Here is a 23,936-nt window from a genome sequence, read left to right on the forward strand (position 1 = left end):
CACTCTGTCTCCAAATATATTTACATATCATTCACTTTCACATTTCCTTTTGATTCCCCATTTAAAGGAAGAGTCTGCAGGATTTTTCATAAAAGAATAAAATATCAACTTTTACAGGAATAATCCTACTAGAATAGATAGAATAGAATAGAAAATACTTTATTTATCCCCGAGGGGAAATTCAGGAGTCACCGCAGCATTTAAGAAAACAAAGAGTATAGAAAGTGCAAAAAGGTCCACAAGAAAATAGATGACGACATCCCGTCCACCACTCGTCCACCACTCTCCAGCCCAGCCAGCCTCCACCTCCACAGGGTCCAGGACTGAGCCTCCCCAGCAGTCTGTTCAGTCTCTGTCTCCTGGATCCTGTCTGCTCACAGCAGGCGAATCTCCTCCAATGTGTCGCCGGCGTCTGATGTCAGCTCCGTCAGCCACGTCCGTGAACAGCACGATGCCGCTGGGTTAGCACGGCTAGCTCGTCCATCCCCCGGAGCTAGATCCCACGTTCCCAACAACGATGGATGGAAAGACAGGTCCACGTTGTCATCTCCCAGCTCACACCCGAGAACCAGCACGTTGTCCTCACCTCCTCCTCCTCAGCTCGAGGGAAATCATCAAGCCCTACACTAGTTAGCATTGGCATGCTACAGGCTGCTAACAGCTGAGTTCGCATGTAAACAATGCAGCCATGGTTACATGTAGGATCTCCAGACAAACACAGGAGAAAAGTAGTCAAAAATATCGCCGAAGCCACAAAAAGTTTGGTGTCCGTGACCGACAATGAACCATACAAAGTGATGATCCGCTCCAAATACAAAGATTACGAAAAAGAGACGAAAAAAATGACAAGAAACGGACAAAGACGAGAGAGCTGCTGCAACAGGCAGCTACTTGGGTAGCGCCTAGCAACGGAAAAAAAAAATAAAAATAAAAAAAAAATAAAATCATCTACTAATCATCTCCTATGAGACTTTTTACATGTGTGTCAGTGTCTGTGTCTGCCTCAGCCCCCCTCCTCTGCCTCTATGTTGACGTTTTGGTTGTATTGGAGTGTTTCTGGGTGGAAAGTAAGCGTGGTTACCTCGGCCAACTGCAGAGCACCCAGTGCGCAAGTGACTTTACATGTTGATGATAGCGAGTGGGAGAAGCTATCTCACGTAGCAACGATAGTGAACTTAGCTTGGAGGAAGAAAGACGCAACCAAAGAGAAATGATAAAGCTTTTTCCTTAACGAGGGTAAAGCTTAGCTCGACTTTCACTCACTCTTGGGCATTTTGAGAACAGCACAGGACAAAGAGCGATGGGAGTTAGCTTTCTGAGCTAAGAGCAACTTTTGACACCATCTCCATATCCACTGGTTTATCAGGCTCTCCCCTCGACTAGTTTTCTTCTTACCTCTCCAACTGCAGCCAGTTAATCCAGCTAAAAACATTCAAATCTCTGCCTTCCCCTCCTGACCTCTGGTGTTCCCCAAGGCTCTGTTCTCGGTCCCATCCTTTTCATAATCTGTCTCCCCCTTCGCCACATTCTCCGTAGATACAAGGTTAATTTTCATTGCTATGCAGATGACACCCAGCTCTATGTTCCTACCAAACCCACCTCCACCCTCCCTCCCGCCTCCCTCTGTGCCTCTTGTTACCTCCCATCTGGACTTTTGCAACTCCCCTCTATCTGGTCCCCCCCTCAAGTCCCTCCATAAACTTCAACTTGTACTGAATGCTGCAGCCTGGATTATCACCAGCACCCCCCTCTTTCCACCACATCACCCCCGTTCTGCAACAGTTGCACCCATCATCCACCGCATCAGTGATAAAATCCTGCTCCTCACCTTCAAAGCCCTCCATAACCTCACCCCGCTGTACCTCAGTGATCTCCTCCTCATCAACAAACCCAGATGCACTCTCAGATCTTCATCCTCCCTCAGCCTCAACATCCCCCTAGCCTGCTTGAACACCATGGGATCCAGAGGCTTCAGTCGCTCTGCTCCCCGTCTCTGGGATTCCCTCCCACCAGACATCCAAGATATTGACTCTTGACTATTTTAAAATCCCGCCTCAAAACCCATCTATTCGGCCAGGCCTACCTAACCTTTCTGTCCTCTAGCCATCTTATCTCTTAAATCTATTTTTTTCTCAACTTTTATCCTTTTTTCTTGTTTTAACTTTTGTTGAAATGTGTTTAACCTATGTATTGTACGGCGTCCTTGAGTGTCTTGAAAGGTGCCTTGAAATAAAATGTATTATGATTCTGCTAACCAGGTATGAGTCAAATACCCATGATTAGCTTGTGCTAACATGCCAAGTCAGGTGCACGGCTCTGGAGTCTCTTCCACGTAGAAACATGAGTCTTTTCTCCTGATTTGATTCTTTTACGGTTTGTGGGTACTACCAATTCGATTTAAATTGCAATGCTTTGATATTTCTGATTTTTAGTTTTAACGCCAGACCAAGTGAAAAAGTTGAATTACTTCAAAAGTTAATCGAAACTTGACCCTTTGGATGCCTCTGCATATGAAATACTATCACCTTTGACTCATTTCTAGGACATCCTCTGAAGTTGCTCTCATCTACTGGTTTCTGGAGAGTCTCAGTTTCACTGTAAACAGGAAGTTAAACAGAGGCTTCAGCTGTTTGAAACAAAGAAAGAAAAGGGGTTCTCTTGTGATTTTCCTGTGATTAATTGGTCTAAAGTTTCTTGACTAATAATTAATGATGCTGTTTATTTTTTTGATTCACCTGTGAGCACTGACGTGTAGTATGTTCTGTTCACGGACAAATATCTTTCACAGCGTGTGTCTTCGTCCAGTTTCCTACAACATCGTAATTCCTGCATACGTTAGCATAAAAAACCACCTCTTTAGAAACAACAGCTCCTGAGATAATCCTGCGTCCTTCATTTACATTCCCCTCACCAGAGACCCCCAGCAGCCAGGTTCTGCAGAGCGAGCTGAGTCGGGCTCTTTGGCTCCGTTGTTTTCATTAGTGTCACGCTGGATTATGCAGGTGTCTGTGAGATTAGAGGTGTTGTTGTTAGGAACAAATTCAGAGTCAGCTGGGTAATCAAAATTACATTGTTCAGTCAGCAGTATCCTGCTCTTTTTTCACAGCTTTGTGTGAAATCATGTTTGTGCCATAGGTCTACAAACAGGTGCTTCCTTCTTGTGTGTCTTTTGAGGGATGTGTATTGATGAAATGGATAAAGTTATTCATACGTTTGGCTTTGACACTTAAAGCCTGAATCTGTAGTTTTTGTTTCTTTTTTGGTGTAAAGATTCTGGTTCCCATTAGCCCCATCAACTTTTCTTTGTTCATACAACTGTTCATACCTTTGTTCAACAGCTTTATTGGCATAAAGTTTCTTGTGCTTATTTGTTGTAACATAGCGCTGTTGTTTGAAACGCAACAACAGACAGATTTTGAAAACTAGATTTATAGTGTAGTACAGAAGGTAAGCAGACTAGCTGTTTAGCGCTACTCAGAGCTGGGTGCTTGCTAAACTTTACCAGCCTGCGTGGTGTCCTCAAAGGAACTTTTTTATTTAAGCAAATGTTAATTATTTTATAGTGTATTAATCATGACAATATAAAAAAAAACAAAAGAAGAAAAATAACCCACAAAACATAGGTAAGGTGCAAGACACCAAAGGTTCAGCTAAACATTTTTCCTTGCACTGTGTTTAAGTTCTACGAAAGGTGTTCAAGACAGGGCTCTTAAATCTTTAATGTAATTAATCATTAAAGACATGGCACATATCTTAAAAAAAATCAATTTACATAAAAACAGTTTAAGTACTCAATAAGGGAAAGAAAGAAACAAACAAAAGACTTACAAAGACGTGTTTTGTTTTGTTTTGTTCAAAGTAAGACCTACTGCTTTCTCACCTTCCAGAAATGATAATAATTTCCCCTAAATCTCCTTAACACGCTGTGTGGAGCAAGGAAAGGAAAGGAACTTTCAGTTTTTATGCTATGAATATAACTGTGTTTTCTCCATAAAGTCCATCTGGACAAAGGAAACTGAGAAATAGCATTTAGAAATTATCAACATAGGTGCTGGTTATCTCATTTTAAATCATGGATTATGAACAGGCAAACATATGAAAGTGAAACTATTTTAAAATCACTTATAGAGATTTCACTTTGCCTTTGTAGTGAGAAATTTGAATTCTGACTTTTCAAATTACTCATCTACAGGTGGAATGTTAAATTGGTTAGCATCCACTTGTATGACCCAGTAAAACACTCTTTGGATTAGGTGGTTAAATACAACTTAAATCAGATACAGACTCATTCAAACCACACTCAAATACGAGATGCCACTTGTCGGCTGTGCTTGTTTACATCAGGGTAGTACAGCTGCAAAGAGGGATGGATGCCTTCCAGATTTGTAACGATATGGTACCGATGCCTGGCAATTGGTATTGGTACTCAACGGTACCAATTTTCAGTGCTTTTTTGTGAATTTATGTAGAAATATATTTATTTTTTTATTCATTTATTTATTTATTTTTTTGTTTTAAATTTAATTTATGCAGTATTTAACATAAATGTCACCATTTGATGCATTGTACCAGAGTTAGCTTGAAGCTAATTTACATCCACAGTCCCTTAATAATAAAATCTCAAAGTTTTTCAATTTAACATATTTAATCTTCACCATGCAACCTTGCTTTGGTGTCCAGTATGGAAAATCGCCTACTCTTTCATTCTCTCCCAGTCACAAAGATGTATCTAAACATGGTACCGTTTGATTTTACTTGAACCAGCACTTGGTACTTCAGACCTAGTCTGGTACCCATCCCAAGCTGCAAAGCATGGCACTAACAATGCTTTCCACTAGCAGCAGCAGCTGAAACACAACATTAGAGACATTTTGGGCCTTTGATGATGACAATTTTTCTCATAAGTATGTGACTTGACAACATCTCCCATGTTGACAACACCATTGACATCCAGAGTAATTACCCAAGTCTTCTTTGATTGCAGTGAGAGCTTTTCAGCCCCAAATTTACAGCATGAAAGAAGCAAGAAAATATGGAGGGCATCCAATTGTGTGCAGTTGCAACTTCTGTCGTTATCTGAAAATCAGCTACTGCCTTGAGGGACTTCCAACTCCTCTTTTTTAATTTTTATGTAACCAGCACAGGACGCTGCCGCCCTTAGGAAGTAAAGCTTCATCTACAAGAGCTCAAACAGTGTCACAGTCTTAAAGGCATCTAGACAAGGCAAAGGTATTTAATTCTCTAATCCGGTGCCTCAGTTTTTTTTTTCTGTGAGTACTGGGGTGTGCCGTGTTGAAATAAGATTGTAATTGCAGGCTGGAATTATTTGAATCGACCCATTCGCAGCCTTTCCACCAGAGTGCTTTTTAGTTCCCCGGCAGCAAAGAACAACAGCTTTTAAATGCCTCCATCTGGAGACTTAGACTCTGAAAGGTCACCAGTGGCGCTGCTGGGTTTCTCTGTTGTCTGCAAACTGCAGATCCAAACAGCGACACAATCTGAAGATAAACACGTTTTAGCAGAGCAGGTCAGAGCATCTGACTGAGCAATCACAGAGTGCAGGTTAAACATTTTGGGCTGTGTTAGCAACGCCTCTTTCTTTGACAGGGTGGTGGGAACACGTGGACCCAAAGTGAGGAGTGCTGAGAAAACACACTGATTTTCATTTCCAGTGGTCTGGTTTTTACACAGCTATCTAGATTTTCTAAATCTGGATAAATATTTGTCTGGAATGTATCTTGTAATGACCATAAACTGCATGATGGGTGGACACCATGGCTCCACCTTTTACCACTGTATGGGTTTGAAGCTGGGTGACATAAATAATAAATACATTTTTTTTCTTATGAGAGTCTAATCTCTTCTTGGCTCTCCCTCTTGGCACATTTCACCATCCCTGAAAAAAAATACAAAAAAACTCCAGCTGTCAATCATCATTACATGTGACGTAAAACCACATTTTAAACATCTAAAACTAATTAAAACAAAACTTTTCAGAAAAAAGAGGACTTGAATACAGGACAAACAAATAATATCTTCAAATAACCACAACAATCAAATATGAGAAACATTTCTACCAGGTGTATCAATTTTTTGAAGTTTGACCACAGCCCATCTGGAATGACTGGGGAGATGGATTTTTTGACCTATGCTGTAGCCAGCCACCAGGTGGAGCAGTTTTTGTGGCGACTTCACTTCGAGCCGAGCAAGACGATGCCATTTTTTTTAATGGTCCATAGTAATGATATTGTTCTGTACGTTTCAGGCTGAACCCCCCAAAACAGTTGTGCCGGAGACTGGATACCGCTTACAGTGGGAATTCATGATTAGACCACTCCAAAAAAACAGATTGAGACAAACACACTTAAAAAACAAGTGCGGAATATGCTTAACTTACTAAACTGAAGAAAACTTGACTTCCTATGTGCATACATGGCTGTTTCCTAAATTAATCTGCCACCTCTGATAACGTAGTTGTCCTGGCTTCATCTCCTTACAGGTCTGGTGGCAACAGGAACCAAAAAGACAGATCAAACATTTTCTATTTGTATGGTTTTGATGATAGTTTAACCCTAGTTTAGTTTTTTATTCTTTTACCGCAAGGGAAACATCAAGTTGTAAAAAGTTTTTGGTTTGAAGAGAATTTAGTGTGCCTCTACTGTTGATGGTATCTCAAAATTCTTTCTAATTTTACTCTAAAGAACATTATTCTGAAATGGTGAAACCGTTTGCTCTTGCAGTCTCCCATTTTTGAAAAATTTCCAAAAATATCTTCCTACCAGCTGTAGGTCATTTTTAAAGGTGGCATCAAAACTAAGATGCAATTATATTTTTAATAAAGCAATAATTGATTTCAATTTTAATATCAAAGTCAACTTCTTGATGTTTTTTTTTGTTGTTGTTTAAGTTATTTATGGGGTCGAAATTATTTGCAAGCCAACCAGATTTATTTACCCCACCTTTTTACACAGTTTCCCAATTTTTTGTAAAATTCAAATTGAAATTCAGAAATTCTGCAGCATTGGGAGCCAGCCTCAAGTGGACATTCAGGGAACTGCAGTTTTTTGTGCACTGTGACACTAGCTCAGATTTCTCAGGCTGTCACTTTGGTGATGCCTTTAACCGTCATCACTTATTGACATGGTTTGTCCTGAAAATCTTGTTGTGACAGGATGATTTTACTGATTTATATCTTCATTTTTAAAATCACCCCATTCAAACCGTGTAATACAGATCATTGTTAAAGTGAAAGAAAAGCTGATTCACTGTGTTCAGAAACACCTAGAGTCCCAGTGCACAAGTTTTGATTGATTTTTGGCTCTGAGGTTGGAGTTTTTCCTCTGGGGGTTTCAGCAAAGAGACATTTTTCTGATTCCGTTCTTTCTGCTTTTTTGTTTTATTGTGCTTTTCTCACTTTATATCACTTTTATTATGTTTTTTTTCTTTATCCCTTTGCAGCCTGGCTTTCTCTTGAGCCTCAACTGTTGTTTTCAGCCTGACATTCATGGCCTACTTACTCTGTGAGACACAAATGAAAATACAGCATAAAGTGCTGCATCACTGTGAATGGCTGATGAGAAAGAATATTTGCTCTGTGAATGACTTTGGAGACATTCAGGAAAGGTAGGAAGGGTGATGGTTATTTGCAAGACTAAAGTCATTTTTCTTAATTTATAAAAGACATATACATCCATAAACACAAAGGAAAAACTAATCTCACAGAGTGATTGGAAGACTGTGTAGAGGTGATAAGAGTCTCTGTGTTCAGCTGGTGTGGCACATATCATCAGGACTGACATAAAGCTGGGACTCTGGAGGGGTGTCCAGAGTTTTGACTTTTCTCAGGCCCTGTTTACATGAAAGTGTTTCACACCTCAGGCTCCATAGCCCCATTTCCACCTAGCGGTTCAGTTCTGTTAGTCTCGGTACAACATGTTTTTTATGGCGTTTCCACTGACTAATCCCGGGACAGATCTCCTAATAATCAAGACAAACTGTCCCACTTTTTGGGACCCTTCTGTTGGGTGCCAGACTAAACTGATCCATTCCGAAGGTGGAGCTACAACACTACAGACTGTTGATTAGGGGTATGGAGAAAAAAAAAGAAAAAAATCAATATGCATGGATTTTTTGTTTGACAATATCAAAATCAGTTTTTTTTTTGTCAAAAAAACATTTTTTTTCAAATTCATATTCTTCATTTCAGTCTTTGTATTTAAACTGGATTGGAAAATGTTTCTCTCTGACTCACATAATGTGCCTTTTATGGGAAAATATGGCTCCTGATAAGTCTGTAGACATCATCATCTAACTATTTTACTTGGTCTGGTGATAAAAAAGCAAACTAAACATTTCAAGAATCATAAATATTAAAGAATCGCAATTTAAATCGAATCAGCACCCCAAAAATGGTAATTGAATCGAATTGTGAAGACAGCATATCGTCCCAGTTTGTTCTAGTGGTTTTCCCAGCTCTCTGTCCACTATACGGAGTGTGCTGGTCTTTGTGTGTGTATGCGCACGTGCTTGTGTGTACATGGACGCATTGGGGCAGAACTAGAAATGTGAACGCGACGATGTCCCATCATGTAAATCAGATAAATAAAATAAGCCTATTTAGTATTTTAAAGTAAAAAAAAGAAACAATGTTTAGACCTGATTCATGAGAGAGGGAACTCTAAATTACTTCTGCTGTGATCTGGTTCTGTATGGAAAATAAACTTAACTCATCTTCCCGACTTCCAGGGGGGACGGGCCACCCTTCTGTTGGGGTGCCAGACTAAACTGATCCGATCCCAGAAGGTGGAGCCACAACACTTTAGTCTGTTGATTGGTCAAAACAATCATCACTTTCTGTGTGAAAAATTGCTGGATGTCTTCATTGTTACTCTTTGTTTACTGTGCCACATTTTTCTTCTTCCTTGGATGTATAACACAATATTATGTAACTGATGCAGCTATCGGTATCTGGTTTACACGCCACCTACCACGGTTGGCTGAAGAAAAGCAAACAGGGTCAAACTTAACCGTACCATTCTAAACCGGACTGCTTGGTGGAAACGGGGCTTACCAAGTACACTTTGCTGTAGCCCTGCTTTCGTTTGCATTCCTAAATCTGCAGAGGGTGCTCTCAAGCAAAGGTCCCAAGATTACGATATCATAATACAACAATGGCACTACGATAATCTATGTATATAATCCCAATATGTCTTCATACTCCATTGTTTCAATTCACCAAACAACATCAAACGAGTTAATGGCAAAAAGAGCTGTTTGGCATTGGCAGAGAAGATTTGGCAAATTTCTCATCCTCAGCTCTGCTGCTCATCACATAAACGCAGGTTTCTTACAAATCTTGCACCATTTAATATATTAAGAAGATTCTTCTTCAGAAGCAGGATTCTTTCCTCCTGTTGGTTGGAGAAAAAGTTGACTTGTGTCTCTTTTTGTAACCAAGAGCTGAACACTTCTTGTATATTCCTGACAGACCTGCTTCAGGGAACATTGAGACTCCAATAATGTCTCAACCTGCTCAGTCAGTACGGCCTCATAGAGGCAGACTTTGTCTTCATGTCACAGACAGCTGTCCTTAAACCCATGAGTCAAGTTAAGAGGTGAGGATAAAAGCTACAGAGCCAAACAGACGGACGTGGAAACAGGAGGATGGAGAACGTAAGCCACACTGAGCAGAAGGCTGTGAGGATGTTCGATAAGCCATTATCAGTCCTTTTGGAGGACATCAGCCTTCTTCCTTTGAGCTGCTGCTTTCACCCTGTGGCCATCTCTTCCTCCTTTGTCTGTGTAATCGTTTGGAGGCAAACATTCTGTACGAAGCTATAGGACGATACAGGCTGACACAGACTGATGTGCTGCTAATGTCTGCTCTGTTTTTATCCAACAACCTCTCATTAATCAGAAACTCCAGCGCCTTTGTGCAACACAGCATTAAACACAGTGACCAGAATAACCACGACAACCTAGATAAGAAGGCCATTGTTTGAGCATTTCTAACATTTCAAGCAGACGCCATTTTTCTTCTTGTTAGCTCTCGCTCCCCTGTCTTCTCTCCCTGTTTGCCCACTTTGTCTCTGCACACTTAGTCAAATGCATTCAGCCTTTTCTCCATTTTCAACGTCTTGCTCCATTTTTCTGTCCTCTTCCTCTTTTCTCTTTTCTCTCTCAGCAGATCCAACCCTTGTTTTTGCAGGAGAGGCGCGCTGCATCATGCAAGGTCCATCTCCTGCGACGCACCATCAGCGTTCCTGTGGAGACACAGTTTCCAGAGTTCCACAGCCAGCTGTCCACGGGGAGCGGTGAGTAGCCGGAGGACATACCTTTGCAGTGTTCAGGAGACGCATGCAGCTGCTGTGAAAGCTGTGATGGCTTTCTGGAAGCTGTTAATTAGAAGAAGGATAATTAAAATGAAACACAAGCTTCACATGATTTACTTTGAATGTACAGTTGTGGGCAAAAGTATATATTTTTATATATTTATATATATTGATTATTAAAGAATTAATATTCATGTTTAAAGTCTTTCTGGTATATGGGAAAAAAAGAAAATATTATAAAGAAACATTCATGCATAGTTAAATTTTATTTTATAAATTGAACAAAATTACAAAAAATAAAAACTATCATTTTAGCATGTGCAAAAGTCAGGGCACCCTGAGAGTTTTAAAGAGTCAGATTCTTTTTACAAGCTCAGACCTTTACCAGCTCATTAGTCCAGAAGCATGTGTCAACAATTGTCAGCAACCATAGGTTTCCTCTAAGAAAATTGTGTAAGAAAGAAAAAATTAAAACTGCAAGCAGCATTAGACAGGTCCCCAGGCTCCTGCCGGTTTCCCCTCCACTGTCAAGGTTCTACCTCCACGGTGTCCAACAAGATGAGACGAACATTTTGGCATTGGTTTCATCTCTCTAGGACATTCCTGCTGGCAGCTATGGCCGTTTTAGGGTGCCTAGGTGGCGCTAGAGAGCATACTATGGAATAATGGGGGTTTCTTTCAGTATTATCTGGATTTCTTTGCCAATCCTGAGGTTTGTGCCAATTTTGGTGAGTTTTTGAGCATTCCTACCACCTGTTAGAGCCATTTTAATGTGTTTTTGAGTGCCTAGGTGGCGCTAGAGAGCATATTATGGGATGTTCAGGGTTTATTCCAGTATTGTCTGGAATTTTTTGCCGATCCTGAGGTGTGTGCCAATTTTGGTGAGTTTTTGAGCATTCCTAGCATCTGTTAGAGCCATTTTAGTGTGTTTTTGAGTGCCTAGGTGGCGCTAGAGAGCATATTATGGGATGTCAGGGATTTATTTCAGTATTGTCTGGATTTCATTGTTAATCCTGAGGTTTGTACCAATGTTGGTGTGTTTTTGAGCATTCCTAGCATCTGTTAGAGCCATTTTAGTGTGTTTTTGAGTGCCTAGGTGGCGCTAGAGAGCAAATTATTGGATGTTCAGGGTTTATTTCAGTATTGTCTGGAATTTTTTGCCGATCCTGAGGTTTGGGCCAATGTTGGTGAGATTCTGATATTTCCTAGCACCTGTTAGAGCCATTTTAGTGTGTTTTTGAGTGCCTAGGTGGCGCTAGAGAGCATATTATTGGATGTTTGTAGTTAATATCAATTTTGTCTGGATTTCTTAGCCAATCCTGAGGTTTGTTCCAATTTTGGTGAGTTTCTGATTATTCCTAGCACCTGTTTGAGACATTTTAGTGTGTTTTTGAGTGCCTAGGTGGTGCTAGAGAGCATATTTGGGATGTTCAGGATTTATTCCAGTACTGGTTGGAATTTTCTGCCAATCCTGAGGTTTGGGGCAGTTTGGGTGAGTTTTTGAGCATTCCTAGCACCTGTTAGAGACATTTTTGTGTGTTTTTGAGTGCCTAGGTGGCGCTAAAGAGTATACTATAGGATGTTCTGAGTTTATCTTAGTATAAATCAGGGTTTTTGAAGTTGGTTTGATGTGTTTATTACATTCCTACTGGAAACTACAGGAGTTTTAGTGTGTCTAGTTGGTGTTAAAGAGGAAATTATGGGATGTTGGGGGTCATACGTGTATTATTTATAACACATTTATAATGTGTGTGTCTAAAAAACATAGCATTTTTCCTGCTTAAGTTAGTCACATGAGCAGCTGCACTGAACTCCAAATGAGTTTGTGATATGATCACACAACTGCTGCAGAGCGAGAAGGATTCAAAGAAAAGTTTAACAAAGAAGTGCTGATCAATGGTACAATATTCAGCAAATGTGTTTACTAAAAGGTGGAAGCCGGTCTGTCATAGCTGTTTCCCCTTCACAGTCAGGCTTTCATCCCCTTCTGGCTCTCTTTGTGCCATAACAGTTGATACCATGTAGTTAGCCCAGTTTGAGCTTTTTTTCCATGTTCACTGCAAAATCCCAACTCAAACTTAACCTTTCACAAACCCTCTGCACTTTTTAAAGGTTAAACATGCAGCATTTTCCTTCCTGCTCCTCACTGCCATCATGCAAGTGAGCCGTGCATTGCTCCTCTAAACTGCTGATTCGCTCCTCTTCCACCTCACATCCACTAGATGGAGAGCTTGCTGCTCCGTAGAAACTTCCTCCATCCAAACCTCCTCAGCATACCCTGAGAAAATGTTCTGGTGTCTGACAGCAGGTGTCATGCTGTATTTTTTCCATGTTGCTTTTATGACAAAGTAGGTCGGGAAGAGATCATCTGGGTGAAAACAGCTGAAAACAGTGTGTGGGAAAGTGGGAGTCAGGCAGAATGAAACACTAGAGGGCGCCGAGCTTTGACACATACCTCACAGTCTCTGTTGCTGGGTTTGTAAATGGAATGTAACCTCATACAACCCACCTCTGAATTACTGTTGTAGTAAAGCACGAGGCATTTAGTGCAGGCTTTAATAATTCCTGAGCTATTGTGTTCCTGTTTCCTTGATATTTTAAAGTTTCAGCTGAGCTTACATTCTTGTGTAAGCATTTTTTAGCCAAGACTGTGGCGTAGGTCTTTGGGCTTTGTCCTGGGATCAGAATCAGAGCTCATGGTGAGGATTTGTCACAAAGATTTGGATTAAGAGACTTTAAGTAATTAACTCTTAACCATCACAAAGAAACACTCAGGTCAACGTTATCTGAAACTACAGCTGTAGGAAGCTGGAAACTCCACATAAGGAAGCTTATATGAAATTCTGTTGGAAGAGTAGTTGTTAAAAATCATTTTTCGTAGTAGTTGAATTATTTTATAGGTATAATTTTTTCTTTTTTCATCTTGATTTCAAAGATTTTCAGATTAACCCATCCAGGATGTTTGCTAAAAGGGGCTGTGAGGGCTATCTTGAAAAAGCTGGTGTTTTTCCAGGATAAAGACTGTGCTTCCCATGAGCACTAGCACCCACTGTTGTGAGAATGTGACTTTTACCAAGATGTGTGTTAGTTTTGAACAATTTCTTTTAACCCATTAACACTGGAACCTCAAAAAGTCTATAAAATGGTAGGGCTGGGTCGATACGCTATTCTTGTAATCCGATTTTATTCCGATTTTTGGGGTGCTGATTCGATTTAAATTGCGAGTCTTCAATATTTACGTTTTTGGCGAAATTTAGTTTGCTTTTGTAACACCAGTCCATGTGAAAAAAGTTAAATAATGATGATAATTATAATTGACCTGACTATATCAGGAGCCATATTTTCCCATAAAATGCACATCATGTGAGTCAGAGAGAAATATTTCGCCCTCTACTGGAGAAAAGTGGTAACTTTTTCCAATCCAGTTTATAAACAAAGAATTCAAATTTGAAGAAGAAAAAAGATTTTTTGACAAAAAATCCAGATTTTGATATTGCCAAACAAAACATCCTGATTTATCATATTTGGATTTTTTTGCCCACCTCCATAAAACGGTTAAAAAATATCCTGTAAGTAAATGCTTTTGCCAATTTTTCTGGAATACTTTGAACCATGATAATTGGAGTTGTTTCCAATTCACTAAAAACACAAAGACAGAATTGGTGTTCAAGGGTTAACACTAATTTTGTTGATCAAGAAAACTTTTTAGAGGATACAAAGCGACATGGTAATGTATTAATGTATAGTTATGAAGCGCTACAGTTTTTTTTACAAACTTTGTAAACTCAGTTTGTACCGAAATGTACCAGGCCATGTGGAATGCCCAGTGCTGTGTACATATAATCTTCCTTACCCAACTACAGCTTCACCAAGCAGAGTAAACGTTGCCTTGTTCTTCATCTGAGTGGTGTTTCACAAGTTGGGCTGCATGGTGGTGCAGTGGTTAGCTTGGTTGCCTCACAGGCAGAAGGTCACCAGGTCCGATCCCGGTTTAGGTAAGTTGGGCCTTTCTGTGTGGGGTGTGCATGTTCTCCCCATGCATGTGTAGGTTCTCTCTGGGTACCTCGGCTCCTCCCACAGTTAAGAACATACTCATCAGGTTAATTGGCGACTCTAATTTGGTCATAGGTGTGAGTGTGTGACTGTTCCTGTGTCAGTCCTGGGTAGGGATGGGTACCTTTTACCTTTCACATGTTACGGTACCAATGCCCGGTACCTGGCAATCAGTATCGCTGTTCAACGGTACCAGTTTTCTGTACTTATGTGTGTGTTCTTGTGGTAATTAATTATTGATTGTTAATTTGTATAATAATAAAATCCCATTATTTCCTATTTAACTTTTTTTTTCTCAGTATATAAACTTGCAATGTTGTGTTCATGTCCAGCATGGAAAATCACCTACTCTTCCACTCCCTCACAGTCACAAGGATGGGTTTGAGTTCCTATGGTACATGGTACCTTTTTATTCTACATAAACTGGTACTCTGAACTACAGACAGAATTTGGTTGGTACCTGTCAAAGTACCTGATTCGGTATCCATCCCTAGTCCAGGGTGTAGTCTGCCTTTCGCCCAAGAGAGCTGGGATAGACTTCAGACACCCTGAACAGGACAGACAGTAGAAAATGAATGAATGACTTTCAAATTTGAACAGACCACTGCAGAATAACTGCTGACTGTGGGTTGGAGTCAACATTAGCACAAACAGTTTAGCCCTTTTAGCCTTTAGCTCGTGCTCTATCTCTCTCCTGTTTATCTTTCTTCTGCTCTTCTTTCCTTTTTCTGTCTGACAGTTAGGCTCCAGTGTCCACCATCACTACAAAATTAATCGCAGAAATCGTTTAGGTCTTCAAAAATGGCATTCAGAAAGAACTAATTTGGCGCTGATAATCTCATTTTAAAAGATGCTCATTTAGAGTGTGTGAATCACAGCAGACCTGGGGATGAAACCAAAGAGGGGTTGCTAACTGATAACTGTAGAAGACTCAGGTCTGTGGGCAGTTTGAAAAACTAATGTTTTGACAGCCCTGGTAAAAGTATGAGGCTCATTTAATGGAGTTATGTTTTGGTATTTTTCAATCACAAAAAAAGGCTGCCAGCTATGACGAGGTCCAAACTTGGGTTATTATTTCCTGATTGAAAACGGTGATACAGCTATAACAGGATATTACTTCTTTCAGTAAATACTGATCATGGCCTATACAGTCAGAGTAGCAAAGCTGCTCTGAAACTTTCTTTCAACTCTTTGATTTGCTTCAGTGTTTATGTAAGGTTTATGCACACTAACAGATCATTTTATCAGGTACACTCATTCAGCAACACAGATATCTAATCAGCCAATCACAAGGCAGCAACTAAATGCATTTAGACATGTAGACATGTTCAGTATGACCTTTTGAAGTCCAAACCCAGCATCAGAATGAGGAAGAAAGCAGATTTAAAGACTTTAAACATGTCATGTGCCTTCTTTGGACACATTTCTTCTATCAAACCCCTTATCTCTGAAGTGAGGTCACATTCTAGCCGTGAGTATCAGAAGTGCTAAATGCAGATGATGAGACGAGATGTCCTTGTGTCTCAAAGTTATGGCTGAGACCCAAAATTCCCAGCACAGCACAAGTACGGCCTTTTAAAAAAAGGACAAGGACAATTTTGTGCTGCAAACGTTCAGTGGCAAATCACACACACCATCAATTTCAGTCCACTGGAACAAGTTATGACATGATGATGAGGCGGGACAGGAGTCGCCCTAATGCTGGATCTATGGTTCAGTTGATTTTGTTTATTTGAGGAAGACAGAGGACGAAACAACAAGGTCTGCCAGCTACTTCGCTCATTACAGGTCAACTCTCAACTCTATCAGTGGCTGAGCTTGGATTTTTGACACAATATCTATAACCATGTTTGTCCATCTGTGTGTCATTTATTCTAACACAGCTGAGATTCCTTAAAGAGGGGGTATTATGCTTTCCCATACTTAAAGCATTAGTATAAATCATAATGCTGGATGTCCATACTAAAAGTTAAGTTTTCTTATGATGTAGAAATACCTTATTGGTCTGTGGACTCCTTAAAATGGTACAACCTAAACAATACAGTTAGTAGTTATGGCTGTTGAGGGTGTGGGCCTCAAACATTAAGGCCTGTCCATAGCTCTGCCCCCTGACATGGTTCTGTGGAGTCTGGAGCCTCCGACCCTGTTTACAAAACGTTTCCACCCAAAACGCTAAAATGTAGTGAAAAAAAATCTGCGTTTACACCGAAACGCCAAGGGACTGAAAACACTGTAGTAAGCATGCCAGGCCTGTAGGTGGTGCTATCTCCACCGAAGCAGAGGTGAGCCACCTGGTGTTTTGGTGAATGCTTTGAGCAGAAGTGGAGCAACAAATGCTCATTGTTGAAAGACAGTCAGCAGATTCAGCAGCGCAAGCACAACACGGTAGACCAGAAAAATTACACTCTGGAGGACACGTTCAAAAGTTTACGTTTTAGTTTGGCTAAAACGCTGCTTCCGTGTAAATCCGTGAGACAGAAATGCAACAAAACTTTTGCCGTTCAAACTGTTGTCGTGTAAATGGCCCCTTAAAGATGCTATGAAGAGGATGTGTTTTAATTGGGCTGCCACGCCACCTTCTGGCCCGGAGTCTCACACACACTGTCGTAAATTACTTTTAGTGAGACGTGTATTTTGTTGGAATTAAATGGAGATCTGATGAGAAAAAAAATCTTTTTCCAAGACAACTTTTTACTGGATAGGACCCGCAGAGGTAAGGTATTTATCAGTACAGTTACATAGTGCTAGGGTTTGAAATGTGACAACAAGCAAACGTAGTAGCCGGCTGAATGTAGTGCTATCGGCAGCCCAGTGCTACGGCATATCTGTAGGCTAATGTGACAACAAGTAAGCACTGTCAGTTTGTATGTAGTTTAGTAGCCAGCTCTATGTAGTGCTATTGGTCGCCTGATGCTCTATGACATGTCTGTAATGTGTAACATCAGTGAATCCTGGTTATGTCCTGCCTCTCATCCACCAATCAGAGCTATTGTAACCTCACTCTTCATTTTATTGATAGACTCTCAAGTTTGAACAGACCACTGCAGAATAACTGCTGACTGTGGGTTGGAATCAACATTAGCACAAACAGTTTAGCCCTATTAGCCTTTAGCTCGTGCTCTATCTCTCTCGTGTTTATCTTTCTTCTGCTCTTCTTTTCTTTTTCTGTCTGACAGTAGCATTTTGAAACAACCTGTAACTTTAATATTGGCGCTGATAATCTCATTTTAAAGAGTGGATTACGATCAGGTATATATCTAGAAGGGAGACTTTTTCAAGATCACTTAGAAACTCGTTAAAAGAGAAATCACAAAAAACAGATGCTGAAATATCATTTTTCTAAAACTTTAATGATTTTTTTTTTTCAGCCGTGGATCGTGTAAAGCTACTACCTGGGTACAGGTGGGATAATATAAACCCCCAAAAAGTAAAATACCCCCTCCTAAGAGACAAAGAAGGAAACATGTCCGGGTGACATTCAGTTTCACAAACAAAAGCAACATGTTCTCGTCTCATTCGGCGCCTAACCTTTAAAGTTGCATTAATGAGTGCTTGTGTACACCTGTATCACAGCACTACAAACACTTACTAAATTATTCATCACTGTGGGCCCCACCTGCACTTGTCCTTGTGTGACACTGGCTCTCAATAAGCAGCGTGATGAATAAAAACAACTCTGGGATGAATAGAAATCCACAGCAGCTCAGAAGGGGGCTCTCATCTTGTCTTATCCACCGACTGAACAGTGAGTGCTTCTTCCTCTTTTCTTTTCAACTCGTCACGTTTTGGCACAAACATGCTCTCTCCCGCCTCCAGAACAACCAATTTCACTTAATTTCACTCAGAGAGGTTTGTCTTTGTGAAAATCTTGGAAGCAATGTCAAATGTTTTCCTACTTTGAGCTTTTGTTTTACTTATGAATATTTTCATCGAGGCAACACTTGACATTTCATTCAGTACAAATGGTTTGTTGCCTGATGACTGCTGAATGTTCCTGATAGCCTCAAATGGATTTGAAGTGCCTTAAAATTCACCCTAATGATTGGTTTCACCATGACCTGTTTTTCTCTGCCCTGAGATTTTATAAACACGATTAGCTCTCATTAGCCAAAATGCTTTTTGTTGACTTGTTGCCAGTCCCTGCAGTCCTTTCTGCAAGAACACGACTAAATAATGGATTTTTTTTGCCTTGTCAACGTCTTGTCTTGCCGACCTGATGAACTCCAAACATCTCCAATATGTGAGGCCATAAGTCATTAAGGCCCTTGGATGGCTGAGATTAAAGTAGAGTTTGGCAGGAGTCCATTTGGCCATGTAAGTGTTGCTGAAAGGACAAGTGCCAGGAGTGGTGGATACATGGATGTAACATCCTCATTAGCTGATTAAAATAAGAACTGGGAATAAAAACACAGTAGTACTACTGTACCATAAACAACTATGATAGAAAAGCCAGCTTTTTAACAGAATGATATCCATATGCTACCTAAACAACTTTTGTTTTAGCATTAAAAAAATTCCCTTTATATGAACCACAGACTGTATAATAAATGGACATAGTCTCTGTGACATCACTAGTCTGTTTTCAAAACAGAGTTTTGGAACAAATTGTCAACAGATGCCATGGTGGAAATGGGATAGGCTTTGAATCTCCACTCTAAAAGCAATAGGGCACCAGCCTGTCAATCATCCAAGCTCTGCCTCTGATTGGACAAACTCATGTTCTTAATATCTTCTTAACTACCTAAGTAGGGAACAAGTACTCCCCTGATACTCTATGCTCTAAGATTAATTAGACAGGAGACATTTTCTGTGTTTATTTCTGCTGTGAAAATGTTCTCTATTTTTGACTTGGTGTAAATGTGGTTTCGATTACTTCCTGTCAGCCTCAAGTGGACAGTTGATGAACTGCAGATTTTAGAACTTCTGCATTGCCCCCTATTTTTTAGACCAGAGGTTAGGGGTGAGTGTTGGCAAGAACCTCCAAATACGATACACATCATAGGTCACGACACGATAGTATCACTATCAATATGTAATATTCTACACATTTAACTGGGAAAAACAGAGATGATGTTTATGTAAATCAAAATATTACTCAAAATTAAAACTCAGGCTGTCTGTTGGAGGGCTGACTTCATGGGGCACATGACTTAACGACTAGACCAAGGGTCTGCAAACTGCAACTCTGGAGCATCATGAAGCTCTGGGACTCCTTTGCAATGGGACCTTATAGATTTTAAAAATACAATTGAAATAAAGGAATTTTATTTTTCTTACACATGGTACTGATGAGTAAAAACATTGACCCTAAATAATATCATATATCAACATTTTGTTGAACTAAATATGCAATAGATCATCATTTCTTACATTTAAATTAAAAAAAAAGGCATTTTTTTAATTTTTTGCTACCTTTTTTTTGCAGTGTAGAAATTTCCAAAAATTGTGTCCTTTTTTAAAATGTATATTTCTTTTTGCATTTTTTTTTTGTTTTGATAAAAATATATATTTTTTTCACTTTTTGAAATTCCCCAAAATTCTGAAACTTTTTGAACGTTTTGAAAATTTTAAATCGAAACTTTTGCAAAATTTAAAAATGTTGTGAATTATTTACAAGACATCTAAGACATCACATGTCTAATTTTATAATCTCAAAAAAATTCTCAGTTAGATAATTATTTACTAGATTTTAACTTTGTTTTATGTTATTCACTTTTTTATCTTAATTGTAAAGATAACGTCGATTTTGCGGCTCCAGAATGACTTTAATCAATGTGAGCTGAGGCAAAACGGCTCCTATGAAAGTAAAGGTTGCAGACCTCAGTACTAGACCATCCCAGCATACCTTTGTGCATTTTTTAATGATACAAAAGCTCCTGTACATGTGTCGATAAGGCTGACTACACATTTTAACATATTTACTGTTGAGTCAGTTTTATAAAAACTAGTCAGGTGACCAAGCTGTGTAGTTTTAAATGTTTTTCTGTTTGATTTTTTGTTTTCTTTTTATCAAGTAGCTCAACTTGGGGAACAGATAGGGTTGTCATACATGCCTTGTTTGTCTTCAAGCATAAATCTATTCCTGCTAAACACAGTTCTCAATATTTTTTTCAGAATGGGCCTACAGCACCTTTTACTGTTGTTTTAAAGCTGTAATGCAGCCTCCTGCCACAAGCAGGAGCTGTGTTTGGATAATAATGGATTTTTTTTCCAACTTTTATTTTTTTGGGGGTGTTTTTCTCTTGTTTGACCCCTCAGCTTGTTTATTTTTTTCTTTTTCTTTTTAATCAACTTGAACATTTGTTTCTAGAAACATCTTTTGTATCTGATTTCCTGTCTTGTGTTGATATGATTTTTTTTTCTCTCATCTTTCTCATTGCTTTTTAAATCAGATCTGAATGGACATTTTTTCATTTACTCTAATAACAAAACTCGACCATTTTTTTTGTTCTGGCTTTCAAAATGTACAAGTTTCTTAGTTTTAAATCACCATGAAGAGAAGATTTCAAACTTTTAGAGGATGTGTGCCAAAATAAAACTATTTTAAGACACTGCTTCGAGCTCAGAGAAACACTTTTCGAGTACTTTTTGTTGACTGTAAGTAGTTAATTTTTTCATCTTAGCTTCAGCACTGATGGTATTTTGCCACACAAGCTGTCAATTCAGGTCAGCTTAAGCAGCACGAGCAGTTTTCTGTGCCAGATTGTGCCAAACGGGACACTTTTTTTTTTCTCTTTGAGTCGACCCATTGTTCAAATCCAGGCCGTGGTCCTGTTTAAGTCCCTAAATTCTTCTGGCATGTCGCTGCTTTCCAAACTTTTGGTACTAAGTTCTCCTCATGATGAGAAAAATCTGCTGAGGGTGTAAAACTGATCAAAGTGGAAACATTTAGCACAGCCCTCTCCACCCATATCTCCCTTTCTCTCCACCACAATGTGGAAACTGCTCCCTCCTCCTCCTCCTCCTCCTCCTCCCTCCCGTCCCGTGCTCCGTTATACTCACTCCCCTTCCCTTGCTCTCCAGAGAGACGCTCGGTCAGACAGATGTAACACAGCGGTAGCAGCTTGAGCTGAGCTGGCAGGCTGCAGGGGCCAGACCCGAGCCAGCAGCTCTGAGTGAGGAGCAGAGCAGGAGAAACAAACCAGCTCGGTTGTAGGAATACTCTCAGATCAGTCACAGATCAGACTTCGCCTTGAGGATATGGGTGTAACGATCTCTGCGCTGATCAAGCTGTGAATTTAACATGGACCCTGACACCAGCACCCAAGCAGAGGCGGAGAATGGTGAGTGAGCTGCGTGATGTTTGTTGAAAATGTTGGAAAAGTTGGAGAAGAAGAGAAAAAGGTCACATGGTTTCTCTGTTAGCTTGCTTCTCCATTTGGCTCTTGAGCTGCTGACTGGGACCTCTGTGGTCAGATGAATGGGACTTCAGTGTCCCGTTAGGCTTGGGGGTCAAGGGGTGAGGGGTGTTACATGGCGATGTGATGAAATCAACACTACGCCGACGACACCTCACTCTCCTCTCGTCACCACAACAAGGTCAGAAAGTTTTCACGGATGCAGAAAAAGTTAGGAATGTTGAACGGCGTCCCTCTGGATGTGTCGTCTTCCATCTGGCTGTCGGTGTTTGTGGGCTCCGTGAAGCAGGAAGCTCTCCTCTTGTTCTTTGAATGGAATAATTAACCGTGGCAGATGTGAGGGACCGTGGGTGTAGCGTTTTCTCTTCAAAAGCTGCAAGATAATTTGATGGTGGATCTGTATATTTGTATTCCGTGTGGCGGCTGCAGCGTGTGGGTGTTTGTGTTAAAGACGCAGCAAAGAATGAAAGTGGGGGGGAGACAGAAAGAGAAAGAGTTATGCACACAAATAAATCCAGGGGGATCTAGACTGCACTGTAGGCCAGTGAGAGTGCTTTCTCTTCCCCCTCATTTTCCACTGCTCCTTTTTTCCCTCTTTCTCCGCTGCTGCAAATGTTAGACTCTAAACTAGATAGTTAAAAGGCAGAAAAGATGGTGTGTTATTAAGTGGGCCAGAGGAGATGGTGTTTTGTCTTCATAGCCAATGGGAAGGACTCTGCTGATGAAGAATGTGGTAACAGAATGAGTCAACAGAGAGCATATTTTCAAGAGACCATCGTTTCTCGGAGCCACAGCGCTGTACGCACAGGGCTCCCTGCCATGACAGAGGAAGTAAAAAGGACTCTGCAAAAGAAGAAGTTCATCCCCTGAGGCCTCAAAACTTCTCTCCACAGTCTCTCAGTTCTTTCTTTGTGAGGCTTCATCCACCAACTCCTCAACCAATCAGCTGGCTTCTTAAAGAGAATACCAGATCCTCGTCTGACGGCGCAGTATAAATAGAAAAGTGCAATCAGAAAGGGCAATAATCTGATATCATCCGATTACATTCTCACCTCCTCATGAGCCTGGGAAAGAGTTCACGCTCCCTGTGTCGGCATCAATTTACACTCACACACAACCACATGCATGAACACACATATCTTACTCAGTGTATTTTATCTGTATTCTCCTCGTATGTTTGTTTTGCATTTAAAGTAGAAGTGTATCTCCTCTCTGCATTCTGCTGACTGCAGCACAGCCGCTGTTAATGCATCCATCCACCTATTTCCTGGATCAGGCAAGTGGTTGCTGATGCTGGACAAACTTGGAAACTACTTCAGATGATATTCGGAAAAGGTTTTACTTTGAGATTAGCTCATGGGGGTGTCACTTCTGAGGCATCTGCAGTTTTAGTTCACACTTCAAGGTTGTGGTATTCAAATTTACACACTCAGTAAAACTAGTATTCTTATCTCCGTTCAGATGATATCAAAACATACCATACCAACTTTATTTATAAAGCACTTCCAAAAACAACCACAGCTGTAAATAAAGTGTTGTACAGGTAGAAAGAAATACAATGATAAAAACAGAAAGGAAAAAACAGACACATAAAAAAATCATGCTAAAAACAATTAAAAGCAAATAAAAGGGAATAAGATCAGGGAAAGAAACTAAGCTTTTATACTCAAACTTAAAATTTAAATCATCAGCACAAAGGGAATCAACTAGTAAAGCAGCTGTGATCGCTACATACTGCTGCTTACATATGTTCTTGTTCCTCCACAGTGCTCCTCCAAAACACAAGGGGGCAGTATTGTCCGATAACTCCAAGATCACCTGTTTCTAGTCCCATTATGTCTCCTTTATGCTGTTTTCACACTGATTTTGATTGTAAAAAAAAGTTAGAAATTATATACAGTAAGTGAAACAAGGAAGGATAGAGGGAGAAAAAAGGAACAATCTGGAATTTTGTCAAAACAGGAAACACGATCCCACTCAGTGAACCAACCACAGAGTTTGTAGACTGCTTTGTTTTGATGTGTAGTAACATTAAGGAAAGGATGCAAGTAGGGCTATGTGTGTAGCTGCCTGCAAAAGAAAAGGGCCACCTTCAAGCAGACCTACAGCGTTTTGTACAATGTTAATTTGATGCTAGTATTAACCAAGCTTTAGTTCCGATGCTAACAATAAAATCTGTAAAATAATGAGTCAG

The 23,936-nt window shown here is 40.1% G+C and overlaps 1 protein-coding gene across 6 annotated transcripts in view; it reads left to right on the forward strand.

Moving 5' to 3' along the window:
• The window catches only part of LOC141805173 (disabled homolog 2-interacting protein-like), a 272,306-nt gene that overhangs the window by 24,168 nt on the left and 224,202 nt on the right, over nucleotides 1-23,936 (forward strand). For 3 of the 6 annotated variants that reach the window (XM_074689980.1, XM_074689984.1, XM_074689982.1), the window contains exon 3: nucleotides 10,184-10,313. In XM_074689980.1, the coding sequence (XP_074546081.1) occupies nucleotides 10,184-10,313 (130 nt within the window). Of the gene's footprint in view, nucleotides 1-10,183; nucleotides 10,314-21,428; nucleotides 21,668-23,936 lie in introns of those variants that run through there. The other 3 variants (XM_074689981.1, XM_074689983.1, XM_074689987.1) reach the window with 3 other exon arrangements.

This window comes from Halichoeres trimaculatus, unplaced genomic scaffold (genome assembly GCF_033239565.1).
Source record: "Halichoeres trimaculatus isolate MK-OKI-2021-1 unplaced genomic scaffold, fHalTri1.1 fHalTri1_scaffold_16, whole genome shotgun sequence".
NCBI lineage: Eukaryota > Metazoa > Chordata > Actinopteri > Labriformes > Labridae > Halichoeres > Halichoeres trimaculatus.